Here is a 24,488-nt window from a genome sequence, read left to right on the forward strand (position 1 = left end):
GCTTTTTACTTCTCTCATTTACAACCCTCGTGCTGGCACATACCGTGCAGTGACAGTGCTCTCTCAATGTCCCATTATCTCCTGAACAGAACTGTACTGTCAGCATCTATTCTTTATCGTTCTGATAACTGGTTTTAGTTCCTCCAATAAAATTAAGACATACACTTTGTGACAATTACCACATGGTCTTGAACTTTGGAGCAGAAACGCTTGTAAAAGCAACACGCCATCCCCTTCCATTTCAGAAAAAAAAGTAACTATTAAAATAATGTGTAGGAGTTCGAGTGACTAATTCCCCCACCCCCTCCATCTTTTCCTGAATCGGAGGTGACCTCTGGAAAGGAGCATCTCCTTCGAGTTGTTTTGCTTCAGTGGTTTACAACAAACCTTTGAACAGCGAGAATCTTGTTTATTTCTGGGCACGTGTTTCTATAAAAGGCTTTTCCCGGACACGCACAAAGGCTACCACAATCAGCCATCCTGAATCATCTGCAGAAAATATGAAATTCGCTGGCATAGACGGTTCTTTCTTCGTTCTCTTCACCCTCACTGCTCTTTGGAATGCAGGTGAGTGACTTTCAAAAATTTTGCTGCCTTTAACTACAAACTTTTTTGACTTCTTAACTTTGGAATACACACCTCGGTAAGAAATTACTGATACCATTCATAGGGGCTAAAGCAAAGGCACACAGGCTGGCTTTTCCTGGCATGGCGTCATTTTCAGCCCCTTCCTCTGTCATTGCCAGTCGATGGTGGATCTTTTCTGCAAGTAAACAATCTGGAGAACGCAGGAAATATTTTTAAAGACACAGAGCAACTTTCTAGCTCCCTATATTGAATAAGCATCTTACCTCCATCACAGGCAGGTTTTCTGGTGTAGAACCAAGGCTGACTTATTTCTGACTCACTGCCGTTGCTGTTCTTTCCTCCCACAAACCCATGTATTACCCCAGGATAAAGGAGGAAGGCCAGCAGAGAGGGAAAAACAGACAGATATTTTACTGCCTTTTTCTTTTCTTGATCTCTCCATCCTACCAAAAAAAAAAAAATCCAAACAGCCCTCCCTGTCCCTCCCTCCCTCCCCCCCAAACAACACTCAGTGACATTTTCTCCTCCTTTGGAGGGAGGGTGACACACCTGGAACTGGAAGCAATTGCTCTTCAGCCCTATGAGGGGCAACTGTAAACTCTTGCTTCCTCTCCTGGTCTTGTTCATACATTGTTAACGACCTTGGAGGAGTACGTGGTTCCAGCAGCTTTTGGGACACGGTAGATTTCTCCTTCCCAATCCACTAGAGTCAGATCTGCTCTACTCTCAGATCCAGGGAATTCCTCCTGTCTCAGTCCCACGGATGTGGATATTGCTGTTCCCATTTGTAGCTACAGCCAATACGGAGGCTGAGGCTCTATGGCAAGGCAGCAGATGCACGTCCTACACCCGCCACATTCGCCCAGCGGGCCGCACCGGCTAACGCAGAGCAGTGCTTCTGCTGGCACCCAACCAGACACAGCCAGCGCTCCTGTAAACCTGCACATCAGTTCTGCTCACCCTGGAAGGTCACTAGCAAAGCCACAAACACACCCTTTCCCTCTAGGCTCGCAGACCCACCACGTTCACAGACACCTAACGCAGGCTTTAAATACACCCATGAGCTAAGCCCAGATGTCAAGTCCCTTCCATGGTCAATAGCTGAGAGCCGGGGTCTCTCCAAGTGCAGGAACCAGCTAGTTCATCCTGAAGTTCACTTACCATTACAACATGTGCACTCACACATGCACACGAGAGTAAGTTGATACAGAAAATAGCAACAGAATTTAATAAAATGACTATGGTGACAAGGTGCAGGGCTCAGTCAGAGAAACCTACTGACCAGCCGCTTCTTTATGTATGACCAGCTCCTTTTATGTTCCCTTGTCTCCGTTTTCCCATTCACTTTGTTCTTCACCATTCACTTCACCATTCACTTTGACCCCTCCCTTTCTTTTTGCTTGTGTCCTCCCAAATAAGCAACCCTCCCCTAATTACTTTTTCATCATTGGTCCCAATTTTGCTACATCCATGTCCAAATTTAGAATTTCTGATACTTACCCAGGTCGTCTCAGCGTTGTATGGTGTTACTGATATAGTTACCCAAGCAGTGCTGTCCTCACAAGATTCCACGCCCCAAAAGGCCCTTGGTGCTCCCGGTTGTCTGTGCAGCTCGTCCATCTCGCTTAACTCCCCCTTAACTGTTTGTTAAATCCAGCCCTTCCTTGGTGTTACTGTAACATCCATCAACTTCCCGCTGTTTTATTTATGTTGAGCAATGTTTCATGTCATGTCCAGTAGTTACTCATGGCCTGTTCAGCCAGACCCAAGCCAAAGGCCTAGTCATCTGTCTGTACCTAGTCATCTTAACAGCTACCTTCTTTAAACTCAAATAAAATGTACAAAAGACATTTCAGTACCTTTTCATAATCTCGTATCAGAGCACGCTTTGTCACTGATGTTAGCTTTCCATTCATCCAAGAGCGCCAGCCTTCCATTCCATTGGTTCCCGTGTAGGGTTGACAGTGACGGGATCCCATTCTGGTTTGCCTAAGACCTCCTCTCAGAAATAAATACGATCTGTAACCCTAACCAAGGTGCTGCTCTGGAGATTTATCTTTCTATCAGATCTATAAATATCACGGAGTTGGTGAAATTATGTACTGTCTGGTGGGTAAATAAGTGTGTTTTTCTATTCAATATGGAGGAACCTTAAGACACAGGTGATGACAGCCTTCACCTAAATACATTCCTGAACTAACCTAATCAGCATACTTAATTTATCTACAGTAGTCTGTATAGATGATGTACTTCTGTTTCAGAGAACATCTAGAAGAGTTCAGTAACATTCCTGACTATGTTTTTTCTTCTTTGAAGAAGGAGCTCAAGACTCTTGCGCACACCAATGTGGGGAGCGGCTTGGTACCTGCTCTTGCCAGGCAACATGCCAATCCTTGAAGACTTGCTGTCCTGATTATACAGAATTTTGTCTTCAGATTTCTCCATACTCAGGATCTCTAATGGGAGGCAAAGTCTTTTTGATTGAAAATACAACTTTTGATGCCTCTTCAGAGATAAAGTGCAGGTGGGCCATGGTTTTATATTCCTCTGCCAAAGGGAGGTGAACCTTTCTCATCTCACTTTCCAACAATAGGCAATTACCACAAAACAAGACTTGTCTATACAGGAGTGAAAGTTTACTTCATAAAGTTGTCAGAGTCCTGAAACACGCACGGGTTCTTCTAACTCTCACCCTCAAGGAGGCGTGTTGTCTGTATTTCTACACAGGATCATTTCATTTAGGTCGAGTTACTGTGCAATACAATCATTACTCTGCTAGCTCTTCCGTTAATATATCAAAATGGTGAGTTTTCTAAAAGAGCTACTTTTCTGGAATCTTTCTTGTCAATATTTTTTTCAGCATTTCCATTTTGCGATGAAGTATTCATTTCTTAATCTGAATGAGAAAGCAACAGGAAGAAAATGCAGGTAGGGCACTTTTTTGCTGTAAGCTGTGGCTCCTGAGCGTGGCAGCCTGTATCACACTTAGGCACATGTCACACATGTCATACCTAGGGTACACGGAATTTTACTGACCCCAGTGCCCTGACATTCTTTCCACATAAGGTTCTGGGTGAGATTTTGGAGTCCTTCCCAACAGGACAGTGGCACCTGAGAGGGTTTTTAGTTCTCCATCTGGAAAACCTTGGACCCAGACATTAATTCCGTAGAACACAAGCGTGTACTCTGAATTACCGGCACAGTCACGTTATCATAGCCAAGACAAGCCTCGGTGCAGACAAAATAGGGGCTGCGTCCTGGCAGGCTCCAACTCCCTGCGTACGGCACTCGGGGTAGCTGCGCAGCCACCATCCATCAGCCCTGAAGAGTCACGGCTGGGACCATACTTGAGCGCACCGGACAAGAGCCCTAACTGGAAGCAGATGGTTCAATAACAAGCAATAAGTTTTGAGTTAATCTTTGCAACAGAAGTTCTAGAGCAGCATGAAATTACTTTTGTTGTGTTCACAGGGCTTACCAGCCAAAAAACCCCACAAACCCAGGAATTTGCAATGGTCAACGTTAGCCACCCCGTAATCCTATTAATCCTATAGCATCACCCTCGTCTTCCTCCTATCCCTTTGTTATTTGTGGCTCATTTAACCATGCCCCTCTCCCCCAGAAATTAAATAGTAAATCTAAGGCTTGCAGATTGTTGTATATTTGTGCAGTGCACAGCAGAATCCACACTGGTGTAATAAGCGCAAAGTACACGCTAATTTTTCCAGTTTATATTCACTGCTACCAGCAAAACAGCCACGGGACTTGGCACGATCTACACACACCACAAGGTTGCTTAATGAAACACAACTGAGACATTCTGAATTTTCCTTCTCTCAGTGACACTGAAAAGTGTTTTTAACACCAACAGGTTCAAGCAGGAAATCGAAACCAGGGGGTATCTTGCTCAGGATGGAAGAGTCCACTGCACCTCCCCATTGCTGTATGAGACTGGTTTCATCCCTTTTGATGTTTCTACAGATGGCGGGGTGACATTCCCGTACTCTGGAACTTGGTTATCAGGTTACCTCACTCTACAGTATGCCTCTTCTTTCTCTTTCTTGCTCCACGGGCACAAGCCTTTCCCTTTTGAGCACTTTGCTGCTGCCTTAACAGGCTGTTTGACCTCAGAAAGAGTGATTCTTGCTGCCCTCATGTTAATTCATATTGGGAGAAATGAACTTTCACAGCAATTGAGTTCTGTTGCTATATGGCAGCAGCAGCATTAACACATGAAAAATCCTGCCTAAAAATGTGGTTTACCAAGACAGCTCCCTTTTTCTAGCTGCTTCTATCAGAGAATAACAGCATCATGGTGCCATAACTTGAGGACAACAGACATTAGTTAAGGGCTGCATTCTCTCAGCTTCGGCTTATTCTTTTTGTATCATGCACCCTGTTAGAAAAGATACCCAGGAAATACTGCTAAATCTTAAATAATACAGTGGCATCTTGTCAGAGCTATGCAAAGCAGAAGCGTCACTAATACTTTTTTCCATTCTGTAATGCAGTACATCACAGCAAAGTTTCAGATGGAGAAAAATGCACCTTGGTCAATCAGACAAAATGGCAATACTATGGCACCCCCAACACCGATGGAAACTTAACGCTTACCTGGACACAGCAGGCACTTACAGAAACCCAAATCGACATAGAAGTCTGGGGATACCAGGAAACAGGTAAAGTGACACTGTCCTACCCACACCATCACAGGGACGGCTCACACAGAGCCCTGCACGGCCCACCATCACAGGGATGGCTCAACAAGGGCTCTGCAAGTATAAATACCTCATGGCAACAATGGCAGCTTTCCCTCTTCACTTACACGTGAGTGGAGACACCTGATTTCAGTCTTGTGGTGATTGTTCTTTTCCAGCACCTGAAACGATTTTCTTCCTCTGTGTGACAGGTGACAGTTACTCAGAAAACTGGTCGGCCGAATGGAAATATCTTTATACTTTGGCCAAAAAAATCCCCAATAACGGGAAATTTTCTTTCATTCCTGTACCCGCTGAAGGAAATTACAGTACGTGGGACTATGGAATTTTGAGAATTACACCCAGCAGCTATCCTGACGGGCAGAGGCAAGTACATCGCAACATTCATTTATCATAGGTACCTTATTATTGCTTCCTGGATTACAGCTGCTGTCTCCTTTGATGTTTAAAACTGGGACTCGGGCTCCATTTCACATGAAAAATTGGGGAGAGAACTGGAAGGGCAAAAGTGAGAAAAAGTCATGGGTCTCTAAAAAGATCCGTGTGAGCCAGAATCACAAATGCTAAAATGTAGTCTGGCTATTGCATACGTGCTGCATGCTGTCGGGTCACCTTCTAAACTAGGAAAATTTTGATTTGTTGTAACTTTTCGCAGGAAAAAGAAAGCAGTTGCCTTTGTAAAGGAATAACAACTCGCAAGTTGAAAGATTCTTCGTAATTATAGTCAGTGATTAAGACAGAGCGTTACTGTCAAAACAGTGCTTGTTCAGCTCTCAGATCTACTTCTTGGCTCTTTTTTTTCCAGCAATGTTCCAGCAGTCTGGAGCTCAGACCATGCACTGGCTTGGCACCTTGGGCAAGACTTCAGAAATGACCCAAATGCATGGGCAACTGCGAAATGTGTAGAATGGGAGAAAAAGGAGGAGAAGCTTCCAGACTTCATGGAAGAAATTATAGATTGCCCTTGCACCTTGGCACAGGCACGAGCTGACACTGGCAGGTTCCATGTGAGTTATTAATCGATCCCTCTGGCTTATTACGGTTCCATGTAGAAGCTTAGGGAATTCCAGACTCCACACACACCCCTCTTCCCTCTCTAAAAGCCATTACAAGGAAAAGAAATTGTATTTAAATCTGCCCAAGTAGCATGTCAAATGGCAGGGTCAGATACAGCGTACCCAGGTAGTATGAATAAAAACGTGCCTCTAGCACAGCAGGTAGAAATCCCCTTCCAACGGGGAATTACGACAGTAGTTCCAGCGGTAGACAGGAATCATTGAGGCAGGGCAGTGAGCTCTGCGGAGCTGGGCGCAGGGATGCCTTCTTTGAGACCCTACGAGGTGGCAGCCTGGCTTTGTAGGCAATAGCCCCTGCCAGAAGCAGCAGCCCACACTTCTGCCGAGCGCGTCAGGACTTGCTGCAAACCCTCCCACCGTGTACTTCAGAGCTCCAGTCCACGGCCATAATCCATTATTTCCTGTCCCCGGCTTCCTTCCTCCTCCTCAGCTTCACTGTTAACAAGGACAAGAAAAGCTAAGAAATCAATTGCCATTTAGTCTACGCTTTCACTTACAGCGCTGATCTGAGGAGCAGACAGGGTAACTTCCTCTCCTGTTTATGATACCAAATGGTGGCAGTGTGTTCATGCATATTAAAAAGCAAAAAACAAAAAAACCCCCAAACATTAGGTAATTTTGTTATTATCCTTTCCTGGTTATGAAGTTCCAAACACAACGTGCATTTTATCTGATACAGTTAAAAGCACATGCAGGAAAAAAATTCGATGTACTACACTGCCTCTGTCTAAGAACGTAGGACAAAAGTTTAGTCTGGTTTGATCTGTGCTTATTATGCACTTGTAGCTATAATACTATATAATACTATATATCATAATACTCTACATACTGCTATACATCCCCATCTAGCTGCATCTGTTCCTCAAGGCCTCTTGTAATCGACCATAAGATGCTCAGGTCAGACTAACAGGGTGCTCCGATCACTTCAGTATTAAATTCACTTTTTCTTATCATTCCGTGCTGCTCAACACCCAGCTGCAACCAGACTTTACACAGACCTCAGAGACAAAGGGTGGGGAGAGGACATGAAAATAGGAAGGACAATGGGGGAAGAACCCCATTAAGCGTGAGCGTTGACCTTTTTTCAGACAGATTACGGCTGTGACATTGAAAAGGAGAGTGTGTGTACTTACCACCCCGGCGCAGTGCATTGTGTAAGAGCCATCCAAGCCAGGTAAAGAAAATTTTTTAAAACCACATTTTTTTGATGACTTGTTCCACCTCAGAGACAGCAGCGTCCCAGAGTCACAAAGGTCTCTGGACTCTGAAGTCTCAGGCTTGCAGCAACCATTGGTTTCCCTCTTATTCAGGTATCGGCCCTCATTGCTGAGGTGAAGTTACGACCCTGGATTTAATAAACAGTTAATTGCACCGTGCTAAATCTCAGGATACCAAAACAAACACCAATGCCTAAAAGAGATTTGATTAGGCCTAATTAAGCCTTTCCTGTATTGGTCTACTTAAGTTCAACAAGTTATTCTTTGCGCTCTTTCTATCGGAACAATTTTGAAGAGTGCTATGTTGGTGTAGCTCTAAGGCCTGCAGAACTTCCTCACTGCCTTGGCTAAAAACCCTCCCTCCCGATCCCTCATCTGGTCTGATTTATAAGAACAGAGTCAGGGGCGGGAGGGGAGAAGTCTACCTGGGAGGTATCGTCTCCGGACACCATATAAAGCTGGGCAACCCAAATATTTAGCAATATCCACAAAAAGGCAATAGGTAACCTCTAAATACGAATGGACTTCACCGAGCTGACTGGTGACTTTCTTCCCAACCAGCCCCCGGTACGCGGCAGGACAGCAGTGCTGCTACGACCGCACGGGGGCCCAGATCCTCACGCACGACTCCACGGGAGGCAGCACACCCGATCGAGGCCACGACTGGGGCTCACCACCTTTCCTGAAGCCCCCCCGGATACCTGGCTTTTCCCACTGGCTTTACGACGTCATCAGCTTCTATTACTGCTGCCTGTGGTCTGATAACTGTCATGTCTATATGAAAAAACGGTCCTCCAGCGACTGCCGGACGTACCGCCCGCCTCGAGCTGGTAAGGGCTTCAGAATTCCCTTATGGAGTGTAGCTTCTTCTGATGCAGTGTTGGCTTTTAGAATATATTTGTATATGTATGTGTCAGTTGACAAGGGTGAGGTTACAATGTCCTGTGGAAAATTTCCAATGGAAGGTTTCTATTGAACTATCAGTGGCGAAATCTGTATGTGGTTTTTAATTGTCCTGCAAGATTTTCTGCTCTTGAGCATCTCATTAACCCCTGGAACCTAAATAGCCAAAGTTTAGTAGTCAATATCCATGATTCCCATCATCAGTGGGCACTTTCTCAGAAAGAAGATGGTTAGGGATGGTTAACGACAGCTAGAAAAGCTGTTATGCTGAAAAATGCTACTCATATCAAATATGGAAGTTCTACCATTTACAAGTGTGACTTTTGTTCCTGCCCCTGCTTTTAAGCAGTCCTGAAGTCTTGCCATATCTCTATTGTTGGCACATCTTGCCTTCTTCTACGCTGCTGGGGTGCTGAGGTGTCCAGCAGGATTGAGGCCTCCCATAAAGAGGGAAAGTGCAAAAAGGCAGTGGTTTGCTTCAGGCAAAAGGAGAAAACTGCAGAAGGCACTGAAAGAGGTAGTTAGGACGTGATGTGACACAACACGACACTCTCCCAGGACTAGCAACAGTGCAGAGTTAAAGTCTGTCCTGATTTCCCCCATCAAATATTCCTGTCTGGAAGCAACAAAGGAATAGGGAGCTGGGAGCCATGTGTGACAACAAGTTGGAAGGGCAAGGTCCTTGCCAGCCCGTGGCTGGGTGGGCAGGGAGATGGCAGCAGAAGTCAGCCGAGAGTCCAGATGTCCAGATGAGTTTGTGGTGCCAAGGCAGGTCTGAAGGAAAGCTGAGAAGTCTGTCTGCCAGACAGCGTCAAAGATCTGGTCCAGTGATGGTGACCAGGGTGAGACTCAGTCCAGCGATTGCTGGGCAAGCGCTGTGTTCGTGATCAAATCTCCCCATACGTTGCATGCAAATCAGGCTTCTAACCTGATGGCAAGGACTCTGGTAGGGGATCTACCAAGTAAGCATTGCTGCCCGTAACAGCCTTTTCAAGTGCAGCCCTAAATGTTGGCCAACGAAACGTTGGCCGATGAAAACAAGAGTAACTGGAATGTTTCTCACTCTTCCCACAGTGCTGTTGTGATGGCTGTCCCTCATATTATGTTTATCATGGATCAGTCTTGCATTTTTTCCTTTGTTTAAATGCCATTCTTCGGATCACCACAATGAGATTATTTTTTTCTCATGAAGCTAAGAAGAGGAGTAATGGCTTGCAGGTTTTGCTTATCTTCTTTCTCTTTTTTTGCTTTTAAAAACAGCATCTGCTTTTGGGGATCCTCACTTCCTCACGTTTGATGGTCTGAACTTCACCTTCAAAGGTCACGGAGAATACACGTTGGTAGAGTCTGATCTCACATCCCTACGTGTGCAAGGGAGGACCCAGCAAGTACACTTTCCCAACGGTATGTTGGTAAGAGAGGAAGCAGTGATGACAAATAATAGCTTCTGAGGTTGCTTGGTTTGCACTTCACAGCATTCTTCCTGTCTTCTCTAGTCTTCTCCTTTTTTGGCCATTTGTGAAAGGCCAACATTTTGAAGCTAATCAGAAGGCAGACAAAATGTTCAGGAAAAAAATAACTTCCTAATCAAAGAATATTTGCCACTTTTATTGGGTTTGAGTAACGGAAGTGTAAGGTTTTCTGTTGTGTTTAAGAGCTCAAGAAAACTATTCTCATTTCTCTCCATGCCCATTCCCATCTATAAGGAAACAAAAGGTCAGTTCTAGGAATCAGTCAACAGCCTGATTGCGTTTTGATAGTATTGTAGCTGAAAACCAATAGAAAGGAGGTAAGTGTATGCCTGCTTTATTTTATTTCTGTGTTAGCTGTATACACACGCATGTGTTGACAGAGGAAAAATATCCCAGAAGGAGCTGAGAAAACATACTTTGGAGGTGAGAAAACTCTTTCTGAGCAACTCAAGCTAGCAGAAAAGTACAGAAAAGTACAGAACGTCTGGTGAGAAGATGGTTAAGGGGGTGATTTTTTTAATTCAAAGGGCCTGATTATCCTGGTCTTTTGGCTTGTTGGTACAACCAAACCTAGGGCAGAAGCAGCTTCCCGGAGTACCTGTGACCTTCATCATTTGAAAGGGGAGATTGCAAACCAGCCTGTAAGGAGGAGGCTGTCGTATACCTGCATATTGAAATGAAGGAAAAATAGAGAATGAAACAGCAGAATGGGATCATGCTTCTTATGACAACCTGAAAAGCCTCATGGCAGATACTTTTGGTACGCTTTTCCTGTATCTAGTGCTGTTTTGCAGTACGTAAAATAGCAGGCTTGCCTCAGGAAATAATATTCTGGCTGATCTCAGGGATGCACTTCAAGGATTTGGTGCTTCTGGTAGAATTATAAGGATGGACTAAAAATTGCCTGTGTGTTTCACCACCCATGTAGACACGAACGCTTATACTGAATATCGCATCGTATAGGATGGAGATTATCAAGGAAATACTTTGCCCTTGATAGATTTTACTATGTTTGTGAAGTGGCATGAGTCACTGAGCAGTTTATTCTGAAGATCAGTTTCTTAAATTTTTGTTCACTCTGTTTCCTTTTTCTGTCATGCCCTCCCTGAAATTATCTTTGGTTTTCCCAGGCCTTATTCACAGGACTGAATGTGCAAGAAGGAGATCAACTGGTCTTCTTACATAGTTCAGCCACTGCCATTGGGATGAAGAGCTTAGAATTTCCAGACTTTTTTAGCATTAAACATTCTGCTTTCAATATACTGTACTGGTAGGAGGCTTATACTGTGGGTTTTTATGTGACTTATATGCTTAGCAATTCCCTCCAATATAAATAATCACATGTAATTATTTTTAGGAAATATCGGGGGGGGGGGGGTTGCCTGTATCATTATAACCTTCCATATTTACTTTATGTCATGTCCGGTATTTTGAGGGGTTGTTTTTTCATTTGGAAGGAACTGGGGCTCAGGTGACAGGCTTGTCCGCGGTGGCCATGCAGGAGAACAACTCTGATGTGATCGAAGTGCGCTACTTGAACGATTATCTGCAGGTCCTCTTGAACCAGAAGGTCGTCAACTTCTCTGAGCAAAGTTGGCTGGACCTGAAAGGTTAGTTACAAATATCGGCCTTGTAAGCTATTGTATTCCGATAGAGTCCATGTATAGTTAAAAATATCTCCAGAAGCATACGTGTCGACTGTCCCTTCAGTGTCCTTTTGTGAAACAGGCTGCAGGTCACCCACTACCACTCTGTAGCAGGCATCTTACTGCAGTCGTAGGTATGAAGAGGTGGCATCCCTTTACATGCTTCTCAGAACGTAGCCAGGAGTGGAAGGGAGAAAAACCATTATGAAAAATGGTTAAAACTGACGGCACAACAGTGTGTTCCCTATGGCTGATGAACTATTTTGTCCTCTTCCTCTCGTTGCTCTAGGTCTCTTTCTCCATTCTACAGCTGATCAGAACATCACAGTGATGTTCTCTTCTGGGTCTGGCGTGGAAATAAGGGGAAGTGGAGGATTTCTGACCCTGACAGTTCTGCTCCCAGAGAAGTTTATGAATCACACACAGGGTCTCTTTGGGGTAATGAATGGCAATATGGAGGATGACTATACCTTCAAGAATAAGACCACCATGTCAGTTCATGCAAGTCCCCAGCAGGTGTTTGAGTTTGGAGCTAACTGTAAGTCATTTCTCTGGCTCCTTATTACATTTTCTTTAGAAATTCAAAACCAGCTTGTGATTTACAGACTAGCAAATGAAGTTTGTGTTAAGCAACCAGTACTGGGGGAAGAGCAGGGAGTAAGGGAAGTATGCCCTCCTCTACCCAAGTGGGTAATTTATCTAGCCGAATGATTGAAGACAGAACCGCAATGGTGCCTTCTGCACTTTGTTCCATCAAGAGTCAGAGCTTGTATTTGACAGCTTCCACTTCCAGAATTCCATCTGCCATGGTCAGCTGAACACAGCATCACCAGACTAAAGTGGCACAGAAGTATAGCAATAGCCAGCGTCAGCTATCTTTTTTTCCAGACTATTAGTGATGTTTCCATCAAGTACCATGCTGACAAATTAAAAAATCATTTATTAAATCACAATTTAATACTTTTTAATACTTGTCGCTTTAAAAAAGAGGGTATGGGTGTAGGTGTGTGTATAAGAATGGCTGCTTTCATTTAATGAAAGTGATTAGGCTGCTATGCCCAGCCTGCATCATTAGACCGGTCAGCATTCCTCCTGCCAGCAGGTTAGGAGATGGGCCAGAAACGTGATGCAAAATACCCTCTGGCTACCAGCTGACGTCTGTATCAAGCGCGGCGTAGCCGTACTCCAGGATTCCAATCACACTGAGAAGTCACGCTGCTCCTACTTCAGGAATTTTCTGATTTAGCACAGTGAAAAAGAAAAAAAGCGGGGCCACAGCAGAGATGGTAAATTTAGGGACATGCAGGATCAGGATTTGCGTTGCTTGTCATGTTTGGCTTAACTGGCTCTGTCTGAGGTACTTCTTCATCACCATTTTGCCAGCAGGCATCTAAAACCATCTTTATGTAAAATCACAACTACACAATTAGTTGGATCTAATGTTAAGCAATTGATCAAACACCAGGTTAACCAAACGCCAACTTAGTGCTAAGTCAAGATGCTGCATATGAACAGGAAAATAATCTTGACTGGAAGGAAGCCGCAGGGCTTTGTAGATGTCTTCCAGCTCTCGCTGTGTTTGTGCACTAATCAGTAGCAGAAGGTGGTATAGGTCTGCAGACAAGGTTATATATGAGTCTCTCTTTCTTTCTCTGTCTCCCAAGGGGCTGTTGAAAATGGAACTTCTCTCTTTACTTATGACACAGAGTCCTTACTGAACAATTTCTTTTATGGGGAAAAGCACAATGCTTCCTTTCTGCCCGTGTTCACTCCTTACGAAGACCCTGCGGATCCGCTGGTGAAAGACATGGTCTCGCTCTGTGACTCTGACCCCTTCTGCAGATTCGATGTCCTGACAACAAGAAACCTTCAAGTGGGAAATTCCACAAGACGATCTCATCAGAATCACAAGCGGCTGGTAGAAAATCTAAAGCCAGGTGATACAACATTCCACAAAGCATCCATCTCTGCAGTTCCTTCTGCGGGGCACGTAAACAGTTCACGCTATTCGAGGAGGCTTTGCTCAACTGTAGGTTCACGCACCGGTGAACACTCTTTTGGGGGGAAATTGTCCTTGTACCAGGAAAACTCTGCACTGGTAGGATAGTTAGACAAACAGAAAATTCATTTCTTTCAATTTCTTCCACTACTACGCCACGGTGTAGAACCCTCTATCTTCATTTTCTATGCCCTCCCCTGTCTTCCTCGGACTTAAAAATAATTATTTTTTTAAAAAATCAGAAAGTATTCCCCTTCAGTTAGCCTAAAAATCTTTGTCTTTCCATGAGTTGCCACTAAAATGCCATTTGAATCATTGTGATGAATCAATGCTAGTCCAAATCCAAAATACTTTAACCAGCTACGTCTCTTTCACTAGTGATCTCTTGTGGCTGGCTGGGTCATCCGACCAACGGAACAAAGAATGGAACTAATTACCTGCTGGGCTCAACCATCGCTTTCACCTGCGACGAGGGCTATGAACTCACCGGGGCAAAGGAAAGAACTTGCCAAGCGACGGGGACGTGGTCTGGAGAAACACCCAGTTGCGTCGCGAGAGCAGGTCTGTTTCCTTTTAAATGGTATAAATTGACATTAAAAAATCATTATCACAAACAAGGCAATCTCAGTATATGATGACAGCCCTTGACAAAAGCAACTTCTCTTACTTGGGAAGACGTTGGACATGAGATCCCTGGGTTTCTAGAAAGACTAATATTCAAATCTAAATAACAGGTTTATGGTGGTTTGTTGTTTTTGTTTTTTAATTTCATATATCTACTTTTTCTAAGGGTTTAGGGCTACATGCTTCCCTTTCTCTAGGTTTGGCTGAAAGGAACTGGTGGGCACGCTTCTTGAGTGGAAGACATAAAATAAATTTCAAACTCAGTGTTAGAAAAACAGGAAAGCACAGTGCTTAGCTAAAAATTATTCCGTAACACAAAAATACAATCCTTATTTTCATGTAATTTTCTTATGTAAATACAGTGTTCTTTTAGCAGCTTTATAAATATATAATCTATGCATGCATGCATACACATAGACAACTAGAGATTATTCAAATCCTTTAGTACCCACATAATTTGAGCTATTTTTCAAGTACAAAGATGGCACAGCCCCCAACCATTTGTTGTCACACTTCGTTCTGTCAGTAAAATTATTGCAAATGATGTAACAGTATTTAGTATAAATAAGATAAATTTATTACCCATCCTGTGCCACTACTGTGAGAATACCAATTAGCCTGGGATTATTGGATTTAGTAGCAGTTTGGCTGTCTCTGCGATCCACAGGAAACTGCCCAGTATTTTCTGACAGTTTTATTCCTACATGTTTTATTCCTACACCACGTACACTCCAAACGTCCTCAAGATGGCAATGTTTCAAAGCACCAGGGTGATGCAAGGCCACAAGGCACGTTGAAGCACTTTTAACGCTAAGACAATTGTTCCCGAAAGGACTCATCAAATAACTCATATCAACACATTCTCCTTTCTGAGCACCTTCCAGAGAGACGTGGAAAGTGCACAGCACACAGCGATGAATTCCTGCCCAGCTGACACGTTTCATCCGCCTCTTGCAGACCTGCACCAATTACTTGCTCGTTTCCAACGCGGTTCTGCACATTTAGTGATATTTGTGAGATGAAACGCAGTGAGTTTGGGCAGCAAATTGTGGACTTTAGCATAAAAAAGAATTATTGAACACTTGCATATACTATACAGGGAACGCTGCTTCATTTTATATAGATGAGTGAACGTTAATGGAACGTTTCCTTGGACCAGCCATTATTAGTAATCAATATGCAACTGGTTGCGTGCCCAGGGGCCAATCTCAGTAGTGATGTTATTTTGTAAAGAGTGAAACTAGAGGCATTTCAAAACATTTCTGTTTCATATGATGGGCCAGAGCATACGGAGTACTTTAGTTAACTGTTGAAAATACGAGAGATTCAGAAGTTTAGCAGATAATTTAGCATGCTTCATAGTTCACAGTAATAATGGATGGGCTGCCAAAAGTCTGAGAAGAATGACATCTTTACAAAGTAAGGCCAGATCTTAAAAAGTCAGCGGCAAAACATTTTGCCAAGCTGAAAGCTAAGAACATTTTTCCATTGCTGCCACCAACCGCATACATACTGGATAGGAGCCAGTCCGTCTCAATAAGCAAACTGGATGCTGACATTTGCACTAGAGAAAGGGGGGCAAAAAGCCAGTCCTGAGAGATGGGAGGGAAGGAGCTGGAAGACACACAGAGATGAACTGCACTCAGAGTGACGGAGACGTGCCGCAGCTTTATGGCTAAGCAAACAAAAACCGCAATACTTGCCAGCATGTGGTTTCCTGAAAGATGACAAAGAACAACAAGGTGTGAAAGAATTGATCGGATTGTAACAGAGACCTTCCTTACCGTTTGATATTTGGGGTTGTAGTTCATTTGTAACGTGAGCCAAAAATGATGATTTTGATCAGCCTCGGGAAGCTGGAGTATGGCAACGCTGCCCACAGCAGCAGGATACCGACAACTGAGTGAGACAATATAAATACAAATCGCACACACAGTTCTTCATTCATTTATTTTTTTTACTGCCGTGCTCTAATAATGCCATTCATATCTAGCCTTGTTCCTCCTTTTGCATCATAAGATTTGCTGCTGGGTATCAGTCTCTGTTGGAGAAGGTTATTTTATTGATAGGTCCAAGTGTCTCCAGAGAAGATAGGCAAAACAGTCCAAAGTTCCTCTCATTTGTGTCTAAACCTCTAGTGTTTTTATAGCGTGGACAGTTAGTACTTGCTTTCAGCTAAATACATTTCCACCTCTGATCTAAAACATGGCTGAAATCCAGCGCCAGTTTTCCTTGCGTTGATTCTGAATTCAGTGTTAAGTACCGAAAAGGTCTTCATGTTGTCAAAATCTGTTGTTTCCAGAATCAGTTTTCTTCACCGTTCTCCTCTCTACACAGCAGCGCGCTGCTGGCTCACCAACGGCCACGTTATCAAGTCCTGTGACAGAGGGGCTTCTCCGGGCCAGCAAAATGCTGACAAAATTAAGGGACGGCATTTCCAAATTTCTGGGTGCCTGAGTGGGTGAGCACTGACGCAGCCACCGTGATTAGTGGTCACATCCCTACTTCCAGCACGAACTATTAAAACACACTTTTTCAAATCATTTCCTTCGTGCTGGTCACGGACACGGGGACCTCTATTATTCTCGGCTTCCAGGGGCGCTGCTTTACAGTGCTGGGCCCGTTACACTTGCTGCAGTCTTGTGGCACATCACTTTCAAGCTCTGTATTGCAGATCACCACGGTTTTTCAGTTGCTGTACGCCCCTGTTTTTCAAACGCTAGAGCAGTTAAAATAAAGGCATGAGGTCCGCGAAAACAGGATAGGAAGAGAGGCGGAAACAAGAAAATTGAAGACCGGTTATTTTTGCAAAATCCATTTCTGTATTTGAAATTTCAAATACAAATTATGCTGTTGGGCCTGCATATTGTTGCTTTTGAGTTTTGCTTCCTTGAATTAAAGTTTCCATGGAAATCCTCTGCTAATAATTATTTTGCTATGCTTCTAATTACAATCCCACTGCAAGGCTTGCCAGTACCACAGCAACCTCCCTTCACAGAATATCGCATAGAAGAAGAAAAAGAAACCATTCAGCAAAACCAAAAAGAATTGAGTAGAAACAGAAGTAAAATGCAGCTAAAAATTATAAAACCTTAGCAACATATATACATGTAGTCTCTTTGTGACAGACAATAATTTGCTGGTGTTAAGTGCAATCTGGTTTTGTCTGTCTTTTGTTTCTTCCTCTTCCCGCCACCCCCCTTCTTCTCACTTTTAGGTTTCATTTTCCAGGCTCAGGCCCTGTGTAAATACAGTCCTTTTTGGAAAGTTGTCAGAAATCTCATTAGCCTTCTGCACTTTTTTTCTCAGATGAGGATGCCAAAAACCATTAGGTCTGCTTATTATGGAATTGTTGTCTGCCTATTGTTTCCAGGAGACTGGCTGCAAAGCATATTACAATTAAGAAATACAACCTGAGATTATAAATTCAATACAAAGATTTCACAATAGAGGCAAATCACCACTAGACCAAACTACCGAGGCCAGTGGTGGGTTCTTATGCCTTGGCAGAACCAGGGATCCTGCCTGGAAGGAAGTTTTTGAGCCTTGTACAGAAGCTACTGGATGAAGGAGCAGTGAGACAGTTTACGTACCCATTTCTTTACTTAAGCTTCAGTACAAACCAAATAAGAAACATCACTCTGCCATCGCTATGTGCTGGGCTGCAGTTGGGGCGGTTCTTCCTGCAGGTACCAAAAAGCTGTGGAAGGAAGGGCTGGAAAAACGCAGCCCAGGTGCGTTCCAGCTCAGCTGCACCACTGCTCACCTGCCTCTGAACAGGCTAGTTATGTAGTGCGCCCTGATCCACGCACACGGCGGTGTCACTAGGGGCAGAAAAAGGGCAGAACATCGAATCTGCTTTGACCTGAGGACACCAGAGTGTCTCAGAGCCAAGGAGCTACACGTCTTTGACTCTGACACTGAACCTGGGACAAAGGCTGCCCACACTGGCACCTGTAGCTTCTCAGCAGTGGTACTCCAGCAGGTATTTTCCTTAAAGGGTACAAAATTCAGGAAGCATTGTTTCTCCCAGACAGTTCACTTCGGGTGCTGCAGCTCCTAAGCTTTTACCAGTCCTCTTATGTGTCATGAAAAATTTACCTGCGTGTTATCTTTAGCTTCCGTCGCTCACCACAGCCACGCGGCATCCCGCTGGCACTGTCCTCGTCAGGAGGTGGGTGACAGAACCGGTACCCTGCAACTCTTTAGTAGAATAAGAAAACAAGAAGAGATTTGTTATTCAAAGTTTGATTCATATCTGGGTTCTTTACATCTTCCGTGTGTCCTTATGATGCAGTCATACAATTAAACTGACACTTTCAGCATGTTCATACTGTCTGATGCACTTCACTGTACCGTCAGGACAGTCACTTTTGCTCTCTTTCACATAGAGCATGAAGCAGCAGAGGCGGTTTCAAAACTTTTAATGCCAAAATAGGGGCAATTTTTAAGGCAATCAAACCGTATGGAAAAAGGATTGAAAAATTGTGAGCTGTTGGGATGAACAGTTCTACAGAAATGTTGTACATTCGTGACGTTGACTACACATGAACCACTAGCCATCCGCCCTTTGTGTTAGAACGGCTTTCGCAGCCGCCTGCCCTAACTGCCAAATGTAGGAATTTTGTGAGTTCCCACTCTTTACCAGTTGGTTCCACAAATACAAAGAACAGTAAAATTAACACTATATGTACAATTTAAAAAATGGTCATATGTGACAACATTCAAACAGATATGAAGAAATTTATCAGTGTCTTCCTGTTTTGTTGTGGTTGGTCTCTGGTTTTCAGATATCAAACAAATGATTCTTCTTGGCTGTGTATTTGGAATAGTCGGTCTTGCAGTCCTGGGACGTCTGACTTTCTTGTGCAGGAAGGAGAGGTAAGACTCAACTGAACTGAAAACACAAATGAACCCGCTAAAGAAATAGCAAGCGTTGTGATCTTTTTAATAATTTTTCTCAATGACAAAGCAATCAAACACAATATCTTCCTGCTACGATCACTTATGAAAAAAATCAGGTCTGAATAGCCTTTGTGTCCCGCTGGAAGACTATGAAGCAAAGTTGGAATTGTATTATCAGGACACGCAAACCTGTGATTGATTGATCAATTGGTTAGGAACAGGACTTTTTGGTCAAAATAATTTATTTGTCAAGTGATAAGGCTACCTGATTGAATGTTCTGTTTCAGAAGAGGTGTGCTTATGATACCAACAGGTAAATTTGACGTACCGTCTAAGGAGCGCATTGCATGATTCTGTAACTGTCCACATAGCTTTGAACATATTCCCACTTTTCGACATGCATGACTTTGCCTCGAGAATGCTTACATGTCTTTTGTGCCAAAGAGGTGAATAGAATTTCCAGTTTGCTGCCCATTCTTGGAGTCTTTCTACCACACAGAAATAAACTCGCTATAAAAAATATGACATTTTTAAAAGAAGTCTCCACAAAAGGTTATGTGGCTAGTAAATTAATTCTTTGAGGTTTCAGTCCTTTGTTTTAAAAGGTTTCTATGATTTCATATATTCTGTATATAATTCGTTCTGTTAGCCAGTGCTAACAAGACACTTAATATTTTTGGCTCCGTGCCTTTCTGACAGGTTCTTCACTGCAGAAGCTCTTGAAACAGAAAGCAGTAGGAGAGCCGTGGCCGTCAGCGAAAATACAGCCCCCTCATTCTGAGCTCAGCCACCAATTAACTCTGTCTGTCAGAGGGCCAGAGACACTGCTAAATTTTGCCCCTTCCCTTTAAATGACATAAGCATTGTTTCCTACACTTCACAGAGAACACTCGTACCCAAAACACTTTTTCTTTCTCCCCTGTACAAAAAAAAAACCAAACCCAAAATGGATACTCAGCACAGGGTGGGTAACTGCAGCCATTAATGTTTTTTGCATACATAAAAATGCATAGACAAGGGACACCTCCCATATTTGCCAAATTTTACACACAGCAGATCCCCACATATAAAACCAACTGGTTTAAAACGCTGCTATTACAGCTGCATAGACTTGTCACATTTGGGAGCAGCTTGCAGAACCAACACTCTAAATTCCTCATTGTACAGCAAAAAAGAATTAAAAAACCTGAATTACACAGTTCAGTTACACAGAACTGGTACTTTAAAAATTGGTGCAAGGTTACTATTCCACCTAACCCAATATTCTTCTCACCTTGATCTAAGCAATGACATTGTGGGAACTACTTTAACAGTCATCTCTAGCCTTTTTTGGTTTTAATCTAGTTCTTTGTCTTTTCTTCCAAAGGCGCAAAGAAAACCAGAAACTTCTTTCAGAGGTGCGAGTTGGATCTGACCAAGAAACAGCGAATTTCCAGAGGAGTTTTTAATGAAATACAGAAAAAGCATAGCAGATATAGTCCACAGCAACAAAGACAGACTTTCCAAACATGAACAATGTTTTCATACAGTATACTATTATTTGATTTCTGCTTTTAATGTAATGAGCGTGGAATTGTACGGGAAATGCTCACCAGCGTCCTGGGATGACGTGGTGGCAGGCTCAGCCCACCGCCTGTCAGGAGCGAAGGATAACGCTTCCGAAAGCATCAGTCTCCAAGGTACGGGCACTAGTTTGACGTTGGCAAAATGCAAAGACTCCCAGCCGACTACGCTGGCCGTTGTCAGAGAAACATTCACCTTCTCTGGGGCCACGTAAGGCTGACTTAGACAGATGTGAAAGCGGGTGCACCGTCAGGTGGACTACTGGCAAGTGGGGCTGAATCTGCAGATTGTTGGGGTGTTTTTTAGTATGGAGGGAGAGATATTGTAGATATTTAAACATTGCATTCAAGTCTCTGAACACAGTCTCAAAGTGGCACTTTTATTTCAGTCCTGCTCTAATTTTAAAAGGACACAATGTGGGGGCAGGGAGGGGAAATACTGAGAAAATGAAACCTTTCAACCTTTCCTTCCAGGTTAACTTCTAATGATTTTTTTTAAAATCCATCTTTATTCAACCGTGCAATTAGATTCCATCTTCAAAACAAAAAAATCTGTTACCTGCACTGGAAATGTTTTGCAAAACTTGCAATGTTTTCCTTGAATAACTGCAACATGCCTACTGTTTCTGTTTTAATACCTACCTGTATTACAGTCTGTTTCATTATCTTCATTAAAAAGTGATTTCTGAACTACTACCCTTTACAGAATCCTTTTACCAAAACCAATCACCATTTGCTTTTGTCTACACCCCAAAGGGTTTGTGAAGTTGGTTTTGTGTTGTCCAACTCTTTTGATAGCAAAAGAATTACTCACGTTTGCAGGTCGTTTGGTCTGGTTTTCTACAGTCTTTAATTCATAAACTACTCCAAAATCACAGTGGTTTCAAAAAGCAAGGACAAAACTCTGCAACAAACATACAGGAAAACTAAATGAGTGAAACTGTACAGATTTTACATTGTAATGGGAACAAGACAAATTGAAAGAAATGCCTCAGACAATTTATTATGAAGTATAAAATTATTCATTACTTATTAGCTGCCATTGCTGTTGCCATTGTTGTTCGTAAACAGAGACCACAAACCACAAGCAGAAAATTACAAAATGAGAACAAGTGATCTTGCATACAGTAAGCTGAAATACAAACAATTCTGTACAACAGGAAAGAAGGAAAAAATCTTGTAAAAAAAGAACTCTGAAAGAAAAGGGGGGAATGATCATTGGCAACAAGTTGGCGGTCCATTGCCAGTGTGCTACAGTTTAAAAAATAAAAATGTGCAACCGCTGTATACACCCATCTCAACGGTGTGCAACTGATTAGTGGAGAAAGTGGGCAGCAGAACGAAGGATGGTGATTTTGCCCAGGAGTGCCGGAAGACTGAACCGGCCATTTGGGGATATATAAGGTTGACTTTGTGAACTTCGTTACCAACGCAGTGTTAAAAATTTGTAAGCCTTCTCCATACCAGTGTCCTTAAGGAACAGAATGCCAGATAAAATGGAATCGGAAATGGGTGAATGGGTAACACAGTGGGGTCCACATCCACGGAGAGGAGGATTTTGTGGGTCGTTAAATCCCAGTGTAATGTCTCATACGCTGTTAGACAGCCTGTGCCACGAGGAAGTGCTCCTTGCACACACCATGGCTTGTGACAGAACGCCAGCAGCACTCCATGTCAGTGGCTCAGACTGGGGAGGGAATATACAGAATGAATTACAACTCCAGTCCTCCCGAAAAATTTGTACATTAATCTGAGAACACAGTCGATTTCTATGAATCAGAACTATTTGGCTTCTCCCATCATAAACAAAGCAGTGGTAAAAACAAACACCCACCCCCCCACCACCACAAGCTGTTCCTTCTGCTCCGTCTTGGTAACTCTCCCGTCACAGTGAGCTCCGATTCCCTGGTTTATGCGCGCGCGCACACACACACACACACAGACACACAGAGTCAGTGGCAACACACTCATGTCTGCTCGCAGCGCTCTTGTGCAACCAAAGTTCAGGGTGAGGAACTGTAGCAGAATTTGTCAGCCAAATAGCTGAACATGCTTATATATCATATGTGTTAGAAGGAACTAAATATTTCCATAGTTACCATTTAAAAAAAAAAAAAAAAGCATAACACCAAGCTAACAGAATGCTGCTATTGTTTTTCAGTATTTCATCAGCTTAAAAATTCTACATTCAGTAGGAATTCAGCTCAAAGAAATAAGAATGTGGCACATTATTATGCTGTGCTGTTAAAATAGACACGTAAAGCCACGCTAGTATGTAATAATTTTTCTGGGTTTTATATACTTTGCAAAGGCCAAAAGAAATTTAAGCATGTTTTACACCTCAAAACTAACCTTACGGCTTTATATGATGGGAGGTTTCTGCATGCTGAGATGTACTGTAGCGCGTATTGACACAACAGCTGAAGCCGCAAACTGCGTTTTGTTGTCTCCTCGTTGAGAGTAGCAAAATCGCTGCCTTTCAGATGCTGGAAGGTGCCACCCCGTTACACAGCGATGGCGTGAAGGTGCTCCAAGGACGGGAACATTCGCCCTCCTGCTCCTGACAGAGTGAGCGTCGCTTTCTGTACGGGCTTTTTGCTGTTGATCACAGAATCACAGAATGGTTTGGGTGGGAAAGGACCTTAAAGCCCACCCAGTGCCACCCCCTGCCCTGGGCAGGGACACCTCCCTCCAGCCCAGGCTGCTCCAAGCCCTGTCCAACCTGGCCTTGATGGTTGGGTTTGGGGTTTTTTTCCCCTGTTGGTTGTTTTTTAGCGAAGCAGCACTGCCTTGCTCAAACGTCTCGGAGGTCAGCTAACGAGCCTTTGCGTAAGTTCAGACTTTGTAATCATAGAATGATCGAATGGTCCGGGTTGGACGGGACCTTTCAGACCGTGGAGTCCAACCACCAGCCCGACACCGCCAAACCCACCACGGGACCGTGTCCCTCAGCACCGCAACCACCTGGGCTGTTTTTGTTCCTTTGCTGCCTGCTCGTAGATGGGGGAAAAAAGAAAAAAAAAACCAAAAACCCCACAACAAAAATCTCTCTTTCTGCATGTGCATTCACCGCTCTCAGGAAGCAACACCACTGTTTCTCGGTCAGTCTGTGTCCTCTGCGTGTCCCTGTCACCGCGGCCACGCGTGTCCCCCTGCGGGGGGGTGTCGGGATGCCCGTGGCAGTTCGCACCCTTCTTTTCCCGCCCCCCCCCCCAACTTCCATGGACGAGGGGACCCGGGCTGCCCCCTCGCCTCCCCCGTTCCCCCCCCGGGGAGCCCTGCGGGGCGGGACGCAGGCGGCAGCGGGGCTCGGCGCTGGGGGGGCCGGGGGGTGTCACCGTGCCGCTGCCTCCCCGCGGGGCTCGGCGGAGCCCCCGGCGGCCGCCCCGACCTGCCCGCGGCGAAGGTGGCGGCGGCGGGTGGGGATGCCGGTCTCTATCCTTTCCTGTCACATGGCCGGTAACAGGATCCCTCATCTGCCGCTCGGCACCTCGCCGGGGCGCGGCGGCGGGACACACATGCCGTAGGGCCGCCGCTCCCCGCACTTCGCGCTCCGCCGGCCCGCCCCGGCCCCCTCAGCCGCCCATGGAGCCCCCCGCCCTCGCCGCCGCCCTGGCCCTCTCCGGGCTGGCGCTGAGCTGCTGCCGGGACCCGCTTCTCTCCGGTGAGTGCGGGAGGGAGGCGTCGCGGCGGCGGCGGTGGTGTTGGGGGGGGTGGGGGGTGGCGGGCGCCTTTGGGGCCGCTCCCCGCTCTCTGAGGGGCGAGGGCGCCGGGCAGT

General features: G+C 44.4%; 2 protein-coding genes across 3 annotated transcripts in view; both read left to right on the plus strand.

Moving 5' to 3' along the window:
* Window positions 1-415: 415 nt before the first annotated feature.
* On the plus strand, window positions 416-21,613 carry SUSD2 (sushi domain containing 2). 2 transcript variants are annotated; one of them, XM_063351331.1, is made up of 15 exons: window positions 416-567; window positions 2,905-3,112; window positions 4,460-4,611; window positions 5,100-5,267; window positions 5,498-5,672; window positions 6,112-6,313; window positions 7,471-7,556; window positions 8,161-8,429; window positions 9,763-9,906; window positions 11,432-11,584; window positions 11,910-12,158; window positions 13,285-13,557; window positions 13,998-14,180; window positions 19,034-19,124; window positions 20,515-21,612. In XM_063351331.1, exons 1-15 carry the CDS (start codon window positions 501-503, stop codon window positions 20,594-20,596), a joined length of 2,502 nt encoding a protein of 833 aa, XP_063207401.1. In that variant the 5' UTR covers window positions 416-500; the 3' UTR covers window positions 20,597-21,612. The 2 variants fall into 2 exon arrangements, with proteins under 2 accessions (XP_063207401.1, XP_063207402.1); XM_063351332.1 differs by having other exon boundaries at window positions 436-567; window positions 2,908-3,112; window positions 20,515-21,613.
* A 2,364-nt stretch (window positions 21,614-23,977) lies between these two features.
* Window positions 23,978-24,488, plus strand: part of KREMEN1 (kringle containing transmembrane protein 1) — a 29,881-nt gene continuing 29,370 nt past the window's right edge. Inside the window, exon 1 of the mRNA XM_063351031.1 lies at window positions 23,978-24,374. Within this exon, the coding sequence (XP_063207101.1) occupies window positions 24,296-24,374 (79 nt within the window). The 5' untranslated portion in view covers window positions 23,978-24,295. The remainder of the gene's footprint in view (window positions 24,375-24,488) is intronic.

The sequence above is a fragment of the Chroicocephalus ridibundus genome, chromosome 13, assembly GCF_963924245.1.
Source record: "Chroicocephalus ridibundus chromosome 13, bChrRid1.1, whole genome shotgun sequence".
NCBI lineage: Eukaryota > Metazoa > Chordata > Aves > Charadriiformes > Laridae > Chroicocephalus > Chroicocephalus ridibundus.